The sequence below is a fragment of the Acanthopagrus latus genome, chromosome 5 (genome assembly GCF_904848185.1).
Source record: "Acanthopagrus latus isolate v.2019 chromosome 5, fAcaLat1.1, whole genome shotgun sequence".
Classification (NCBI taxonomy): Eukaryota; Metazoa; Chordata; class Actinopteri; order Spariformes; family Sparidae; genus Acanthopagrus; species Acanthopagrus latus.
Genome location: NC_051043.1, coordinates 2156742 through 2174503, shown reverse-complemented (window position 1 = coordinate 2174503; position 17762 = coordinate 2156742). Strand labels below are relative to the sequence as shown.

General features: G+C 40.4%; 1 protein-coding gene across 7 annotated transcripts in view; it reads left to right on the top strand.

The window, feature by feature from the left end:
• zgc:162952 (PKc_LIMK_like_unk domain-containing protein) overlaps positions 1-17762 on the top strand; it is a 36389-nt gene that overhangs the window by 7493 nt on the left and 11134 nt on the right. For 2 of the 7 annotated variants that reach the window (XM_037099278.1, XM_037099276.1), the window contains exons 2-5: positions 12942-13132; positions 13672-13793; positions 16343-16391; positions 16669-16818. In XM_037099278.1, the coding sequence (XP_036955173.1) occupies positions 12953-13132; positions 13672-13793; positions 16343-16391; positions 16669-16818 (501 nt within the window). In that variant the 5' untranslated portion in view covers positions 12942-12952. Of the gene's footprint in view, positions 1-2325; positions 2399-10586; positions 10680-12938; positions 13133-13671; positions 13794-16342; positions 16392-16668; positions 16819-17762 lie in introns of those variants that run through there. The other 5 variants (XM_037099277.1, XM_037099280.1, XM_037099275.1 and 2 more) reach the window with 5 other exon arrangements.

Genomic DNA, 17762 nt, shown 5'->3' with positions numbered 1-17762 from the left:
GGCTTCATAGTATTATTTTTTTCACAAATACAGCCCTGAACTAACATTAATGAAGTCATTAAAAGTAACGCAAACAAAAGAGACTGACTGAAACGTCGGTATGTGTTGGAAAGGCGGAAATATTTTTTCACATTCCATAATTAGACTATGGCGCGGCAAATAAGACTATGGCGGGCTGCCACAGTCTCGTCAATGTATGGGAAACACTGCTATACCCTGGTTGACATCCAGCGGCAAGGCGACATCATCCATCCAAGTGTAGCTTGCATCTTAACACTGCTGTTGGCTGTGTATGGATAGAGGGCTGGCATGCCTCGCAGCCCCATAGATGGCTCTTGATCTAACAGATGCCAAGCTGGTGTTTATGTAGCAGCTAAACGTACGTAAGGCTGAGATGACAACGCACTGGTAGAGAATAGTTGATGATGGATGAAAACCTAGTTATTTATTGTTAATTTACTTATTTTTTTTCTTCTCTAGCTGAATCTATCAAATCTTGTCAAAAACAGTGAAGAAAGACTAAACTGTGGTGCTCTTGCAATACCTTGCGTGACCTTCCAAGAGTCAATCCTACTGTTGAATGGCTGGCCAATCCTGACTTCTGATGCTTCAGGGGGGTGTTTGTGAGAACGTAGGTTGGTCAGGTGGGTTCCATGATAATGCTGCACCGTGCCTTCCTTCTGGTAAATCTGGGTTACAACTAAAACATTTTCGCAAAATTGAGACATAAGATTTCTATGCCTGATTCTAGATAGCAAGTCGTATATTTGTTTTTCCAATTTTTACTATCAAAACAAAAAATGGAAAATGGACACGAGAGCAAAATGGTCAAAGGTCAAGGTACACTGTCATGATGTAGTAGTATTAGTAATAGTATGGTACAGTGTGTACTTTTTAAGGGCAGCTGCAGTACATGCTAAAAATAAAAGGTTTGCGATTCAGAATGCTGAATGTTGCAAACATTTCTTTTACCTTTTAATGACAGGATAATCACTGTTGCAAGAATGTACAAATGAACACATTATTCATATTATTACATAAATGTGTGTTTTATGCATGTTGATGTTGTGATTTATTTCATCACTTCAGCATGTTCTTAAGATAATCATTGGAATTTAGTGAAAATAGATTTAAAAGTTGCTGTTGCTGTGATAAGCCATTTCCTATTTGCTGAGCTTACAGGGCACGACTGTTGGGTATCTGTTTAAAACACTCCCAGACTTCAGATGATCGTGGGGAGGATTTGTAGTTACAGCTTGCTTTGACTGGGCCCAGCCTTCCTTGATTCTGAATTCACAGATTTGATTTGCTGAGTAATGTCATAGCGAAGTACCATTATCTACAAAAGATGCAGCAGCTCACTAAGTTTCCTGGCCTTAAGCAGTACAATTCAACTGAAAAAAATAAATAAAATGTATTAATCATAGATTATCCAGTATACTTCACACTCAACATTGCACTGCATTGCATCTGGGGTCCTTAGCAATACACCAGCCAAGTGTGAAGTTACTAGGATGAATGGTTTGAAGGACAGCGGTTCCTTCTTTTCTAATTGGGTGCTCAACTAAACTTTACTCAGAATATTAAAATGATATTTTAACAAAGCAATGTAACACTACCGGACATTCATCAACCAGCACGTATATAAAGTTAGCAACCAGCTGATTAACGTCAAACCAGATATTTTTAATGAGCTGATAGAAACCAGAAACAGAGCTGAAACGATAGCAAATATTGCAGAAACAGAATTTCAAAGTATGCTGCTGTGTCTGCTGGATGTGTAAATAGGAAAATTCACCATGTCAACGACATGACAACATGCAAGTGCCGTGTTGCACCCAAGTGGCCAAAAAGTCAATAAATACAGTCCTGCAAGCTGTACCCATACACACTCATAGGAGGAAGGGGAGACAGTGGATCACATCTCCGCTCTTGTCCTTGCCCCCCTTTTACTCATATTACCATTAAAGTATACAAACAAATAATGAGTTGCAAGTTCCTCACACTTGTGGTCACACCCCAACCTCCGTCACCACTTTGAATATTCGTGGGTAACTCTACCTAAAGCTTGAGTCCTGAACATGGTACAACCTGGATAGACTCGAGTTGAACCCAAAGGTTTGGAGCCACTGCCATAGGGATACAAAATTAAGTGCAGTCCCTGCAGGGTTAGTAGATTGTAACTTGAAAAAAGTCATCTGATGTCTGAAGTTCATGTCTACCAGTCAGTCTTCATGTTTATGTTGGTCTTGCCTGCTTGACAGCCCATGTGTGTTGTGTGTGCTTTTGCTCATTTGCTGTTGCATGTATGTGGTTCCTCCTCAGTTTCTGCAGAGAGACTTCAGGGTTGGTTCCACCATCCACACGATGCATGTGAATAGAGTATTAAATCACTGGAGTAAGTATTTAGAGATTGAAATACTTTCAGCTCTTTTTCATTCAAATTTTCTGACAGTAAATGCATACATTTCATTGACTTTATTCAACACGAGGAAGTGATTTTATTGACAGCTAAATTAAAATCACGTTGAGTGAGAAATTACAACTTCATTACCTGTGTTGAGCTGTGATCTGTGTGTGCAGTGCTGTATTGCTTGATGTCATAAACAAACAGATATGTTAAATCAGTTTGTGGTTTTAGAGGTGGCAGCCTGAATCTATTTCTTGTGGAACTGCTGGGTCATTTTGAGAAAACCTCCAGTAGCTGATAGCTCATACTGGTATCTAAAATTGACACATGGCTAAACCCCTTTTATTTTCCCATCATTTAAATGTGGTCAGGGTACAATTATGGCCCTTGTAGAAACTGAAACTATAGTGGAACCCAAGATGATGATATGTGGCTTCAGCTACTATCACCACTACATCAACTGTGCTACATGTCACTGGATGTTGACTTTGACAAAAATGCTGCATTAATGTTGGTTCTTTCTGGATGCGTGTTCATATTTTCCCCCATAAGCCACAGTGTGAAGCGACAAACAATGAGTTAATTGTTATGGCAGTGGTGGGAGACAGCGGAAAGGAACAGAGAAGAGCTATTTCTACACGTTTAATTACCTCCAACATTTTCCAGCCTTCTTATCCATCTTTACAAGTGAAATGTTGTTCTCAAATGGGACTTTAAGGAAGAATCTTTTTCTGCCCACATTTCCACAAGCAATCAGTTTTTCACCCTGATGTGGGATAAAATTGGCGTTGTTTGTTTGTTTGCTAATATGGCGAGACTCAAATTCTCATACGGCCGGAATGCATGATTAGTATGATGTTGTGAGTTGGTGAAAAGGGTTAACAAAAATGTGAATTTTGGTGACATTTATCTAGAGCTGTTTTTAGGATTACATCTAACCCTTCTCTGTGATGAGTGAGTTGTTAACATTTTTATTTACTTTTTTACATAATCTATTCAGGCTATTGTCATAACCAGTGTCTAATATGTTAAATCTAATTAATGTGAGGATGGCCATCAGTAACTGGGGGCCGCTGTCTAACAAATTGTCTCCAGAAACCCATGCTGCTGTCAGCCAGCAGCAGCAGACTCTGAGTTGCCATAGCAGCAGTGGTGGCAACACTAGATGGCGGAACACAGAAGTTGGTCACTGGATTTGTCCTGTTTAGGTATCAACATCTTTGCAGTATTACACTAACATAACAGTTCATGCACAATAGAATACCTAATCTACAGACATCTACATTATTTTATTATGCAGCTGATCCAAAGGTTACTCAGTATCAGTATGTCTATATCAGGCCATACTGTAGTAGTATTTTTAACAGAAAATGTGTCGTCTCACACTTTGCTTTCATTCATGTTATGTCACTCATGCACCTTTCATCGAAGCATACATCAAAAATGTTACATGCCTCTTCAGTTTCTGTACAATGATGTCAGCAAGACTGTTGAGCGCCCTATCATAAATCAGGCCCTGACCACTGCCATGCTGAGAAAAAAGTGTAAAATAATCTGCCTCCTCTCCCGTGTCCTCTTCCTCTTCCTATGTATTTATATATCTAAGGGTCTGATTGGTGTGCTGACACTTCTGACTTCTCACCCGGGGAATTGTGTGCTCTGGGTTCTGGCTGTGATAATTTAAGTTAATTATATTGAATGGTTCCACTTTCTCAGTTAGCTCATGGTGCCACATGAGTGACATATGAAGTGATTTCTGTGAGTTTTTCACAAAAGGTGGCACCATTTGTTGGGATCATAAATCAAAAGGCCCAGTTTAAGTGTATAACTGACTGCTGAAAGTGATTGAACTGCAGTAGTAGCTACCATATATCCTTTCATACAGCTGGACACTGCCAGAGTGCACAGAGCACAGGGACTGCTGTCACCTACATTAGCATGCAGTATGATGTTTGGATGACATCAGCTTGAAGGTCTAGCATACCAAATGGCTTCTCCTACATAACATGGTGTGTCACTGATATGTTGCCTGTTGAAAGTGTTGCTCCGCAACCAATATCGTGTCAGTGCCTTTCACAAGGACACTCTGATGGAAACTCTCCACTCCACCATGAATTGTTCATTTTTTGTTACTTGATTTATTCATTAGTGTGAATAGTTTTCTGTTTTTTGTTTTTTCAATTTTCATCATACAATGCCATTATACATTCATATTGTTCATAATGACTTTTCAATTAATCTTGAAGCTCACAGTATCAATGGACAGGAACATTTCAAATGTCAGCTTGAAAGAGCATCCTTCAGAGAGTTGCTCTCGTCAATATCATGACATGGGACATCAGGGATATTTGGGTTTGTTGTGAAATCCGATATTCCAGGGTATAATTTGCCGTTTTTGGCTATTTTTGAATTTGCCATTATATTTCACCTTAAAAACTATTTACTTGGTGTCATTATTTTCAGCATAACCTCACATGTGTGACTGTACAGTTGTTTTTTTTATTTTGACATACTGTATTAACACTATGGACCTAAAATCACACAAAAAACCCCAACATAAAATCAGAGTAGAAAAAGTTGTATTTTTTTTACTGTGAAAACCACAAATCTGTTTAACAAACCATTTTTGATTACTTACAATGCAAATACAAATTGTTGTTTTCTAAATATGTGCATACATTTTAAAAAATTAAAAAGTTATTAGCTATTTAGATTTAAATGCAGGCAATGCTCAGGTCTGCCTGAGCTCCTTCCAGCTGAATGAGGAGCTGCACTGCCTGCTCCACATTCAGCATCTCCTCATTGTTTTGACTCATTAAACAAAAAAAACGACGACACTACACACTAAACACACTACACACAAACACTACATAACACAGTAACTATACACTCCAAACACTCTAAATGTCACAAATCTCTCAACTCTCAATATTGCTGGCTGTCTCTACACTGACCGTCATTGCCTGTCATTCATCCGCCTCCGTCCCTCCCACAACTTCCCGTTCCTCAACAACCAAACTTGCTGCTTGCGGACACTTTCGTGACAAAAGCCCATTTTTACCGTTTCTTCCTGCACCAGACACAAAACAAACGTGACGGCAATGTTCGCGAAAAAGCTTGGCGGACATTATTTACCCTAAGTACGATTTTGGACCTGCCGGTCGACTCGGGACTTGGGCCGTCTGGGGTAGCGGCTAACAGCTAGCTACACACAAACATCCACAGATTCCAATTCCACTTTGTTGTCCGCGCGTCTCTGGATCTCCTCAGACCGAAACAGACTTGGTCCGGACTCATTTAGTCTCATTAATACACAACAGTCAGTTTAGATGCACAGAACGGGACTGAACCGTTGGCAAAATCCCGGTCCAGCTCGCGTCGCTGCAGGTATAAATCCGCCTGTTTCTTAAGGTATGTCGTGGGTTTGAGCTCTGCAGTGATTGGCTCTGGTGCGCACGTGACTGTGGTGGCTCCGGTGGACAATGCTCGCGGAATTTGTAAAGCATTTATGAAATAATTTATTAACGGTATCATTGCAGTCCTAACAAATCCAACTTGACACGCCCTTGAACCAGGCAGCAGCCATGTTGAAACTCTCAGGTCAGTCTGATCCTGATCTGCAGAGATATTTGAGGAACACACAGACAGAGAGTCCTTGCTTTTATAGAGAGCTTATACTAAATATTGCAATCTATTGCCACACAAAGACACACAGAAAGGATTTTAAAGTTTTATTCATGTTTCCTAAGTGAATTAACAACTCAAATGTAAGCTACTTTGCTGTGAAATATGTATAGTCAGGTCTATAAATATTGGGACATCGACACAATTCTCTTCTTTTTGGCTCTATACACCACCACAATGGATCTGACATGAAACAGCCAAGATGTGCTAAAACTGCTGATTTTCAGCTTTAATTTGAGGGTATTTACATCCAAATCAGGTGAACGGTGTAGGAATTACAACAGTTTCTATATCTTATTCCTACTTTTTAAGGGACCAAAAGTAATGGGACAAACTAAACAATAATGAATCAAACTTTCAATGTTTAATACTTGGTTGCAAATCCTTTGCAGTCAGTTAGATAAAATTGAAGTCTGGAAGGCATAGACAGCACCAGACGCTGGGTTTCATCCCTGGTGATGTTCTGTCAGGCATCTACTGCAACGGTCTTTAGCTCCTGCTTGTTCTTTGGACATTTTCCCTTCAGTTTGGTCTTCAGCAAGTGAAATGCATGCTCAATCGGATTCAGGTCAGGTGATTGACTAGGCCATTGCATAACATTCCACTTATTTGACTTAAAAAACTCTTGGTTGCTTTTGCAGTATGCTTTGGGTCATTGTCCATCTGCACTGTGAAGCGCCGTCCAATGAGTTTTGCAGCATTTGGCTGAACATGAGCAGATAAAATTGCTCGAAACACTTCAGAATTCATCCTGTTGCTTTTGTCAGCAGTTATGTCATCAATAAATACAAGGGAACCAGTTCCACTGGCAGCCATACATGCCCATGCCATGACACTACCACCACCATGCTTCACTGATGAGGTGGTATGTTTTGGATCATGAGCAGTTTCTTTCCTTCTCCACACTCTTCTCTTCCCATCACTGTGGTACAAGTTGATCTTGGTCACATTTGCCCATAGGATGTTCTTCCAGAACTGTAAAGGCTGTTTTAGGTCTTGTTTGGCAAATATTAATGTGGTCTTCCTGTTTTTGAGGCTCATCAGTGGTTTACATCTTGTGGCAAACCCTCTGTATTCAAGTCTCCTTTTGATTGTTGACTTTGAAACACACACACCTGCCTCCTGGAGAGTGTTCTTGATCTGGCCAGCTGTTGTGAAGGGATTTTTCTTCACCAGGGAAAGAATTCTTCTGTCGTCCACCACAGTTGTTTTCCGTGGTCTTCCGGGTCTTTTGGTGTTGCTGAGCACACTGGTGCATTCTTTCTTTTTAAGAATGTTCCAAACAGTTGATTTGGCCACACCTAATGTTTTTGCGATTTCTCTGATGGGTTTATTTTGATTTTTCAGCCTAATGATGGCTTGCTTCATTGATAGTGACAGCTCCTTGGATCTCATCTTTAGAGGTAACAGCAACAGATTCCAAATGAAAGTGTCACACCTGGAATCAACTCCAGACCTTTTATCTGCTTAACTGATGATGGGATAACGAGGGAGTATCCCACACCTGTCCATGAAATAGCTGTTGAGTCAATTGTCCCATTACTTTTGGTCCCCTAAAAGTTAGGAATAAGATATAGAAACTGTTGTAATTCCTACACCGTTCACCTGATTTGGATGTAAATACCCTCAAATTAAAGCTGAAGGTCGGCAGTTAAAGCAGATGTTGTTTGTTTCATTTCAGAACCATTGTAGTGGTGTATAGAGCAAGAGACAATTCTGTCAATGTCCCAATATTTATGGACCTGACTGTATGCTAGCTTATATTGTGTGTGAGACTTCACATACCATACAATAAAACCGTTGTTGCACCATTATGGTGGTCAAGTATGAATTGCTAAACCTACAATTTCTTGGTCTTTATCCAGTCACACACACTGTGCATTTGTGAGTTAAATTGCTTTCAGAAGGCCAGTGTCATAACTGTATGAGCATTAATACAAGTACTGTATTCTTTTTCACTGTTCATGTTCTACATCACTAGCGTGACCCACTGCTTTGCTCACCACCAAGTGGGGTTGAGGCCACAGCTGCAGTATGTGTGGCATGGCTAGAGCTTATTGATCTGATGTCACACGATCTGATCCATGTCTGCTTGCCATCTCTTCCTTCAAGATCTTGCAGTCATGAAGTGGAGCTCTGTGAGGGCTGCAGTTGAGTAGTTGAGATGAGCACTTTGGAAAATCTATGAAGCAACTGACAGCCACTGTGGCTTGGCTGAGGCAAGTTTAAGACATCAGGCTGTGGCCAAAAATGTCATGGCTAGCAGGCTACAGGCAAATTAATGCTCTGCTGTAGTGCAGTTTCCCTTTCTGTCTACATACTTTATGCCTGACGTAACCAGGGCTGTGAAGTCAGGGGATGCAGTTATCCACACCCAGACTCTGAATGGAATCTAAACTCAGTGGGTCGCCGCCTAGGTGACCAGACAAGTTGCCAGGATGGCTGTTGGTAGTTAATGTTTCTGTGAACCACTTATACATTGAGATGTGTATGTGTGATTGGCTACGTACCATTTTAGCCTTTCTGCAAATGTTTATGGTTATAGGGGATGATGGGGCACTTACCGGTAGAAGAGAAGGCTGCCAAGCCAGTGACCACAGTTTGAGACGTTTCAGCATAATGTAAGCCTGACACCGGGGCAGTAGGTAATGTGGGCTTGTGAAGGCTAAGCAATCCCTAAAATTACTCTTTTAGTCTGTTATTCAAACAGAGTGATGTGTGGACTGCAGTTCTATCCGCAGGGGGGGTCAGCAGATTGGACGGCCTGATCACAAAAACTAACACGATAATAGGGGATGTAATGAAGATAGGTGATATAATACATCTTTAATGAGGAAAGTATTAATGATAATACCTGCAGTGATACCCCAGTAGCAGAAACACATGCGATCAAGCACATACTCTCTGCTTTGAACTTACATCACGTTCTAGTCTGACCGTTTGGACATTCCTCATAAAAAGTCCTTGTTTTGAGAGACGAAGGTCTGGGAAAAATCGTCTTATGGTGTGAAATGACTTCTACGGTAAACCTTTCATAAATGGCATTCCTTATCAGGTGGGAGGACGTCAGCGTGGCAGTGGCCAGCCCTGCTATTCCTGTTGATGGTGTGTGTGGTCAAACGCAGGTCAGACTCACAGCCGGTTGTGAGAATGGCCCTTAACCGCAGACATGCACCGTTTCCTGCATGCTGCTTATGTAGAATTTCCATCTAAAAAAACATAAAAAGCTGTTAACAAATAATTTCTTGGATCAAATGCAAAATCTCTGTGGCAGAACTGAGAGCACAACTGCCAAATGAATTGTTGTTGATGGCACAGTTTCTAAATCCTTTTATAATATTGCAGTGTTTTGCGGCCCAACAATGCGGGCTAGCTAGCGGAATGACAAGAGCCAGGTTTTATTTCACTTTTGTGCAGGCTAATAATGGGGTTGGAGGAGTACCCAAACAACAAAGGCTGATAGCCAAAAACTGGCTAGCTAGCTAACTATAGTGTGTCACAGCTTCTCTTCACAGGCCTTTCCCTTGAACTGCCTGCCTTTTTCCCTCTACTTTTCCCCATTTTCCCTGACCCCTCTCCCAATCCCACACTGGCCTATCAAGGTGAACTAGGGGCAACTCCATCCCTCCATGAACTCTCCCATTATTCCTGCAGGGTCGTGACAATGTCTTTGAGTTTTTTGCTTGTGAAAGATAACAACAACCAGTCTGCCTAAACTGCGACTGTTTTCCTACAGATTATAGTCAATATGGGACCTGTGTGCTGGTTTAGATGGAGCTAATAGTAGATGGGGGAAAAAAGACAAAGTGACAAATTGAATGTGGAATAGAGAAATGGAGACTGAACGGGAAAGGAGACCTGAGTCATTTACTAGACTGTGAGCTGTAGTTTTTGCCAGTGAATACTAAAAGAAAGTTAAACAATACTGAGCTCCACAAGTGCCTGTGGGGTAGCTTGCTTGCCAGCCATCGAACTGATTCTCTGGTTGTCTTACAGACCCCTCTTACTCTGACGACACAGTCACAGACTACTGAAGCCAACACAGCGACATTTATTTCTAGTGTATCTCATTTATTCTGTTTATTTTCCATTATTAAAGTTAAGCACTGCTTTTATCCATATAGCCAAACAAATCCTTCTCCCCCTCCTGGCTCTTTTCACTCTCACTGGACTCAGCTCAGCAGCCTGCTGTGCTTCTCATGAAAAGATACAGACAGTAGCTGCTTAAATTGCTCTGTCCATCTGTGATCTTAATATTTATTCTTGAAAATGAATGTGAACCACAAATCAGTTTCTTTATCTTTTTTATTCACTCTTCAATGTTTCTGACTACAGAATGTTGAATTACATCAGTATGTGGCACATGGCTGTGTGGAAGACACGGTAATGTGATGGATAGTGATACAGTGAGGATGTATAGCTTGATAATACTTCTGTTGGTAATAACTAACTTGAATGTTAATTTTAATACAGCCATTGTTCATGTTCCCAGGACGACAAGTATTAAGGTTGCATGTCTGCTGTGAAAAGTACTCTGCCGTGATGAAGAAACCGGAATCCTCTGATGTTAGCAAGTAAGATTCAGGTTAGGAAGATTTATTCAGACAAGATTTCGCAGGAAAGCAAGGTTTTGGACAGAAAAGAAACTAAAAACAGAGGACAGTCTTTGAACAAACATATAGGCCAAATCCAAAATCTGATGAAGCCTGTCTTACATCTGCGTTAACTGCCAGTACAAGGAGACACTATTATTGGGGTTTCAGTGTTTATTACAGTTGATGTAAATGTTATTGTTCATGTACAGTATGTGGGCAGGACATTTTTTCAGCTTCATAAGTGGTGTATGACCAAAACATATTTGGGAACCACAGCTTTAATAAAACTACAGACCTATTGAGAAAGAAAAATGAGGCACATATGAAGGATTGAGAGAGTAGACAGTGGAGAGAGCAAGAGAGTGACAGCTACATGAAAGAGCTGCACTGTAAGCATTTATCTCTGACAGTGTTAGGGCTGAAAGTGTAGTGATTGTTTAGTCTGGAGCCAAATGAACAAAAGCAGCATGAATAGCTGGGCTGATTCCCATGGTTTGATTGACAAAACCCTGCCAGTTGTGTTAGCGTGTCAGCATGTGCTTTCCACCGGCGTCATCGTAAAGGGAAGTGAGGCTGTTGTTGTGGGAAAAAACAAACTCTGACCTTCAGTGTTGTCACCCCAGCCCTCTGTGGCTCAAATTAGGTCAGGACTACCCCCTTTGAGAGGAGGGACTGCGATGAAAGGGCTTCTCTGTGGGAGGTGAAGTTCATCTTGCATCACTTTTTAAACCCAGCCACATTGCTCACATTGTAAAATGCTCCCATGTCATTTTTTGCCAAGTCCAAGTCAAATCTGAAGTCTCTTTTGGTTGTAATAAGCGTCCTATTATATACTGCATACCATGGAAAATAATAGAAGGTTGGGCACACCAGATATTGATTAGATTTGAGTTTGATCCCCACTTTGTGCAGTGTTAACTAAAAACTGTTTATGGCATTATTGTTGAAAAATAATGTGCCTTAAACTTTTGCACAGTACTTGTGATGCAGTGCCCTTAAATGAGGGAGATAATGTGCTGTAGATTATATGAAGAAGAATGAATAAAGGAGCTAACTGTTTATATCGATTTTGTACAGATATTTGGAAAAGAAGATGCACACCTTCAGTGCACGTTTTCTTCAATACCTGCTCTTTCATGCTGTCACTACTCTGTTTATCAGCTCTTATCAGAAGTGAAATATTGAAAATAAACCTTGACACAGTCACTTGACCATTCTGGAGGGTGTCTGTGTTATCCTGTCCTGCATCTATTTTAAGCCTCACATTATTCACTGTCTTTGTTTCCCACTGCAAGTGGAAGCACTTTACCGCATCAATGCAGCTAAGAAGTGGGAGAGTGAAATTAGACCTTTTGTAAACCTCTCTTTCATCCAATGTCTCTTTCATACTGTGAAAAGCATAAATTTCCCTTTCGGTTGTCACACTGTCTTTTTTCTTGATGTGCAAATCAATTATTTTAGACATTGTTGGATGGATGTTTAACAGCATACTGTATATATTAACATAGATATAGATACAGGCTATAAATACATTGAGTTGCACATTTTTGCTGGTTCAGTGATGTTTCTATCTTGACAAAAGGATAATCCCTGTCATTTTTAGTGGGATTATGAGCACAGGAGTTAAACTCTGAGGGAATCAAAATCAGTCTCATTAATATATTGTGTTCCGGTACAGTTAGCCCTTTATCAGGTTAAATCTGAAAAAATGTTCACCTCATTATCCCCTCACTGTAAAAGGTTGGTTCAGTAAGTCGCATATTTTCTCACCTGTAGCACTACTCCACTTTGTGGGACCATCATTTTAAAAAAAAAAAAAAAAATCCATTTGTAACACATTTGAAATAACATGTAATTGGCTGAAAATAATTCAAATACAACCCAAATGGTCTTTAAACATTACTGAGTGACAATAATAGCCTATCATGCTAGACCAATGTAATGTGTGACCATGTGACCATACAGGTGCATGCTTGGGTGGATGTGAATCAAATACTATGTGAGCAATGGCGTTAGCAGCAATGACAGCTCAGCCCTCACGTATGGTAGCAGGCAAGGGAACAACTGGCAGCAAGTACAGTGCCATTATGAAAGGGGTGCATAGGAGACATGATTCACTGTAAAGAATATGTTAAGATGCTTGTGTGAACTGACTAGTTAAGACTGATTCTTCAGTTCAGCACATAACCTAAATATAACCTTTTAGCAGCTTCAGCCTAACCTGTGTCTCTGTGTGGTTACTTTCCTAGCAGATATCTCCAGGATGTGTGATGTGGACATGTCCTCTGAGCCCTCTAGTCCCACCCTGTACGGTGAGTCTTCAGACAAATACTACCATGTGGACCGTTGGCAGAAGCTCCGCACCGCAGTCCGCAAACTGGAGTTCTGGGAAAACTTTACTGCTGAGCTGATTGGGAGTGGCTTCTTCTCCAAAGTTTATAAGGTATTCATTCTGTCCTACCCCTACTTTCTTTTGTTGCCGGCCTACGTGTGAGCTGCCATCAAAGCTAGCTTTGTTTTAGCCACTAATTGGGACATTCTTGCCATTCCATGATTGGCCTACCAGCTTTGGCAACAGTGGGAGTGAAATACTCATCCCTAGCTGAAACCTTACATAACTCCTTATGTGACACCAGTGCTGGAGTGGAGCATGAAAAGATGATTTCATACATTGTCTCTGATGAAATGAGCCAGAAAGAAGCCACAGGATGGCAAAGGGGATTGTGAAAGCCAGAGCTTTGATGTGTCCAGACTGAGTGAGATGTAAAAAGCACGTTTGTGCTTTCTAATTTTGGACTGATGTTTAAATTGCATCAGCTTAGAAAACAAAAATCAGGTCTCATTTTCCTATCTTTACTTCCAGATTCCTATAAAAACTGCTGTTATACTCTGTCTCTACTGTGAATCTTACATCATCCCCATCATTACTGCTACAACCACCACTGCTGTTACTGCTACTAACAGACACCACTGCCCTTTCAGGTGATTCACAACAGTAGTCGGAAGGTGATGGTGGTGAAGATTTACAAAAACGATGTGGACCAAGACAGCATAGTAAGAGAGATCAGCCTGCTGCAGAAGCTCTCCCACCCCAACATTGTCAGGTAACAGTCCACGCCTGTCCCACTTCTCTCTGAAGCCTTTGTGGTTTGTCCATTGGGTTCAATTCTACTACAGCAAACTGCTTGAGGTTTCCCATATATATTATATTAATATATCATATATTAAGTTTCTCTTCTCAGCCTCTACTGGATCTCCCTCATATAACAATTTCACCAACACTCCTTTGTCCCCTCTATTCAGTTGGGTAGCAGTAATTATGCCTTCAGTAGTTATAGACCAGTGTGACAGCAGTACCTTCTTAAAGTAATACTTCACTCTTACTTACTGCAATGCTAAAATGTATTCAATGGTCTATACCATTGAGTTGATAAAACTGAAACTGACTTTACAATACAAAATATTGAAAAGATTTCTGCCAAATGCACACTATGCTCTTGATCTAAATGAGAGTAAATGTTTAACAGACTTCAGTCTGCTTCCAGGCCATTAATAAATCTCTGTAATAGACACAAACAAAAATAGATTTTAAAAAAACTATTGAAGGTGGTTCCAAAATCTTTTAAAATGTTAATGTATGATCTTGCTTACTCTGTTTAGTTTATTAGTTGTTAATAAGTGACACAGAGCCTTGCTGGGGCTGCAGTCAGTGTGAGTGAAATGAGACATTTGAGCAGTGTGACACTGGCCCTGTCATCTATGGGAGTTACATAAGGAGTGGAGCCAGGCAGTCATAATGTTTGCCTAAGCAATCTTATTTCATCCATTTAGCAAGGTCACAGTGGTAAGGTTATCAGGGTGCAGCTTATCTGTCCAGGTCCCTTCTTACAGTACAGCAGGCTGTGATCAAAGCAGTGTCCATACTGTTACTGCCACGTACTCACAAACCTCCTCACATGGTGTAGGCTGAAACCCAACACACAGTGTGTGTGTACATTGTTTGTTGAAGCCATTGTTCCCAGGAACCAATGCTGTAATGTTAGTTTAGTAATATAAAAACAAATACTGTTTTTGGTTGATGCCCATAGACTGAAGCATTTAGATTAGCTACTTAATTGGAAAAAGCCTGAGAGGTGACTAAAAAGCTCTTTATCAAGATAAACAGTTGAATCATAGCAGGTCTTCTTACTGCATTGCCTGGTAATAATTTCTCTTTGTGAGTCTGTGTCCGTATGCGTCATCATGGCAAAATGTGGTTCTGGAGACACCTTCTGCAGTGGGAACTAACACCAAAGCAAGTTTGAGTACCTTGCCAGGTGTTTAATTGTCTGTCTGCTTGTCTGTGGCAGATTTGTGTGAGTGCATTTAATCAGTTCAATCTGAAGGACTAACGTGAGATATTTTAAGATATTCCTTCAAGGCAGTCCTAATACATAAGCAGACAGTCCTGGGGCCCAAAACAAAATTCTGTCAAGCACCCCACCTATCTGACCTCTGAGTCATTAAATCATTTCCACCTGCTACATAGACTTCCACAGAACAGAATGAGGTATAAACACACAATATTTACTGGATAGAATGTTTTCTATTTCTCTTACAATTAGTGAATATTAACATTAACATAAATTAGAAATATTGCTGCTGTCTGGTAATTAACTTTGGCTATACAATGTAAACATATAACTTCATGTAAGGGTTATGGCTGCAGCTTTATATTTCAAAAGTGTCAAATCAAAGACTGAATACTGATACTGTGATAATACAACTACTACAACAACTACTAATAATAATAATTATTATTATTTTATAATTATGATAATTATAATTAATAAATGATGATAAGGATGATGATGATAAAAATGATAATAATAGTAATGATAACAATGATGATGATGATGATGATAAGGATAATAATCGGAGAACAAACAACGCCAGCCTCCTCTCACACCCCAATCAGTAATTATTTAACGCATGAATACTGCATAGTATCCCAGTAAACATTTTGAATGAGATATTTAATCAAAAGTCAATGCCAGTACATGATTTTTGTTTTTGCATTAGACGTTTAACTGAGTGACTTGATATTCATTGTCTTGTTTTTTAAATGATGCGTTCCATCACACCTTTGTATATATTGTCTTGACTGTCTGGTGTGTGTGCGCGTCTCCGTCTCCCTTACTCCCGCCCTCATATGTTTGTCATTGGTTGTCTTCAGCTGTTGATCAAGCATGAAATGAGGTTTTTAGTTGGCTGGCCTTAGCGGTGCATTCAAGGGCAATCGTAAAAATGATGTTTGTTGTGACTGCCCGAGCTGTACATGTAGGGCGAGCGGGGGAAATCTATGTCGTTTATTTTTTCGATATTAATATCTTGAATGTTCATATCTAGATATAGATACGATAACAATATATCGTTCAGCCCTATTGTAAACATGATTGACCCACCTTATTGTCTTTGTAGAAAATGACCCAGTAGGCCATTGCCCCTGCTCTATGGGTTGGTCATAAGGAATATATCAGTCCCAGGCGTGTCGGTCCATGCAGTATCTGGTCTGAAATCAATCAAATAAATGCTTTTGATTCTCATGAGACTCAACTGATAAGGACACACAAGGGAGATGAAGAAGTAATGAACATATTTCCTCTTTTTCTAGATATATAGGAATCTGTGTTAAGGAAGACAAACTCTATCCAATCTTAGAGGTGAGTATGTTCACAGGCCAGCTTTGTTCTGAGTGTGAAAACACAGCAGATTACACTGATATGACCTGATACTGATAATTAAATGATGAGCAGGGTGAGTCAGACACTTATTGTGTAACCAGGCCTGGGTTGCTTCAGCGTAATGTCAGACTGTATAAGAGAGGATATGTTTTCACATAATCAGATATTTTTGTATTATTCAGTGCTAAATTTCAATTGATTAATTTCTCCTTTATTTTGAAACTGTGTACATGCTAGTATTTGTTGGATGTTTCAGTATGTGAATGGTGGCTGTCTAGAGGAGCTTCTGGGCAGGAAAGACATTCCCCTGTGCTGGAGAGAGAAGGTGGACCTGGCCTGTGATATTAGCAGAGGCATGATCTACCTGCATTACAAGAACATTTACCACAGAGACCTCAACTCCAAGGTAAGACCCTCAGCCGCTGTCCTGCTATTTAGCTGCTACAACAGTTCAGTGTCCACACAGGGATCATTCAAGTTTCATCTCATCTCTCATCAGCTGATTTCACAGCTTCCACCACAGAGCCCTCACAGGGGAAGCACTGGAGCTGATTATACATTGCTGTGTTTGAGACGTTCTATTCTGCTGTTAATGTAGAAGTTTCATTTCTGTATCCTCAAATCTCTTGTTGCACCCGTCATGGTGTTCTTTTTATTTATACCATGGTCTGGGGGAATACTCGATTCTGATTGGCTGCAGGATGTCCATTAACCCCTGATATATGGACACCTACTACGTAGTTCCAGTCAAATTGTCTGTTCACCGTTCTAAATCAATGTGCTAGCTGGCTATCAAATCTGAATATTTTATTTCCAACACTGAGTGCAGTCCGTCAGTCCTTCAGTATCCTCTGAACACCACAGGGTGGCGACTCTAGCACACAAACTGCAGAAAGTACACTTCCCCTCTAAAGCGAATAATCTCACATCCCGTTCGCTGTTCAACTCTCTGCTTCAGGCTGCAGCCACAGTAATGTTACACACGGCCGATCAATTGTTCGTGAAAATATTGATATTGATTTGGGGACAAAGACATGACTGGTTAGCTAGCTGGTCTTGTTAGCTAGCATACTGTCAAATTATATTTACTGTTTGTCAACCATACGCAATGTTATTGACTTTGAATCTTGCTAGCATCGCATTAGCTTTCTGGCTCATCGCTGAGTGGACTAGAATATCTCCCGTTGCCAAGTCGTATCTATGATCCGTCCTATTTACTGGCCTCCGTGTCGTCCATTAACTCCTGATTATGGACAACTCGTCAGGCATTATCCCTTACTTAAATAGTTATTGAGTTTAACGGTCTGAGTTGTCTCTTTTCTTGTTAATTGTCTCGAGGCTACTCAGATG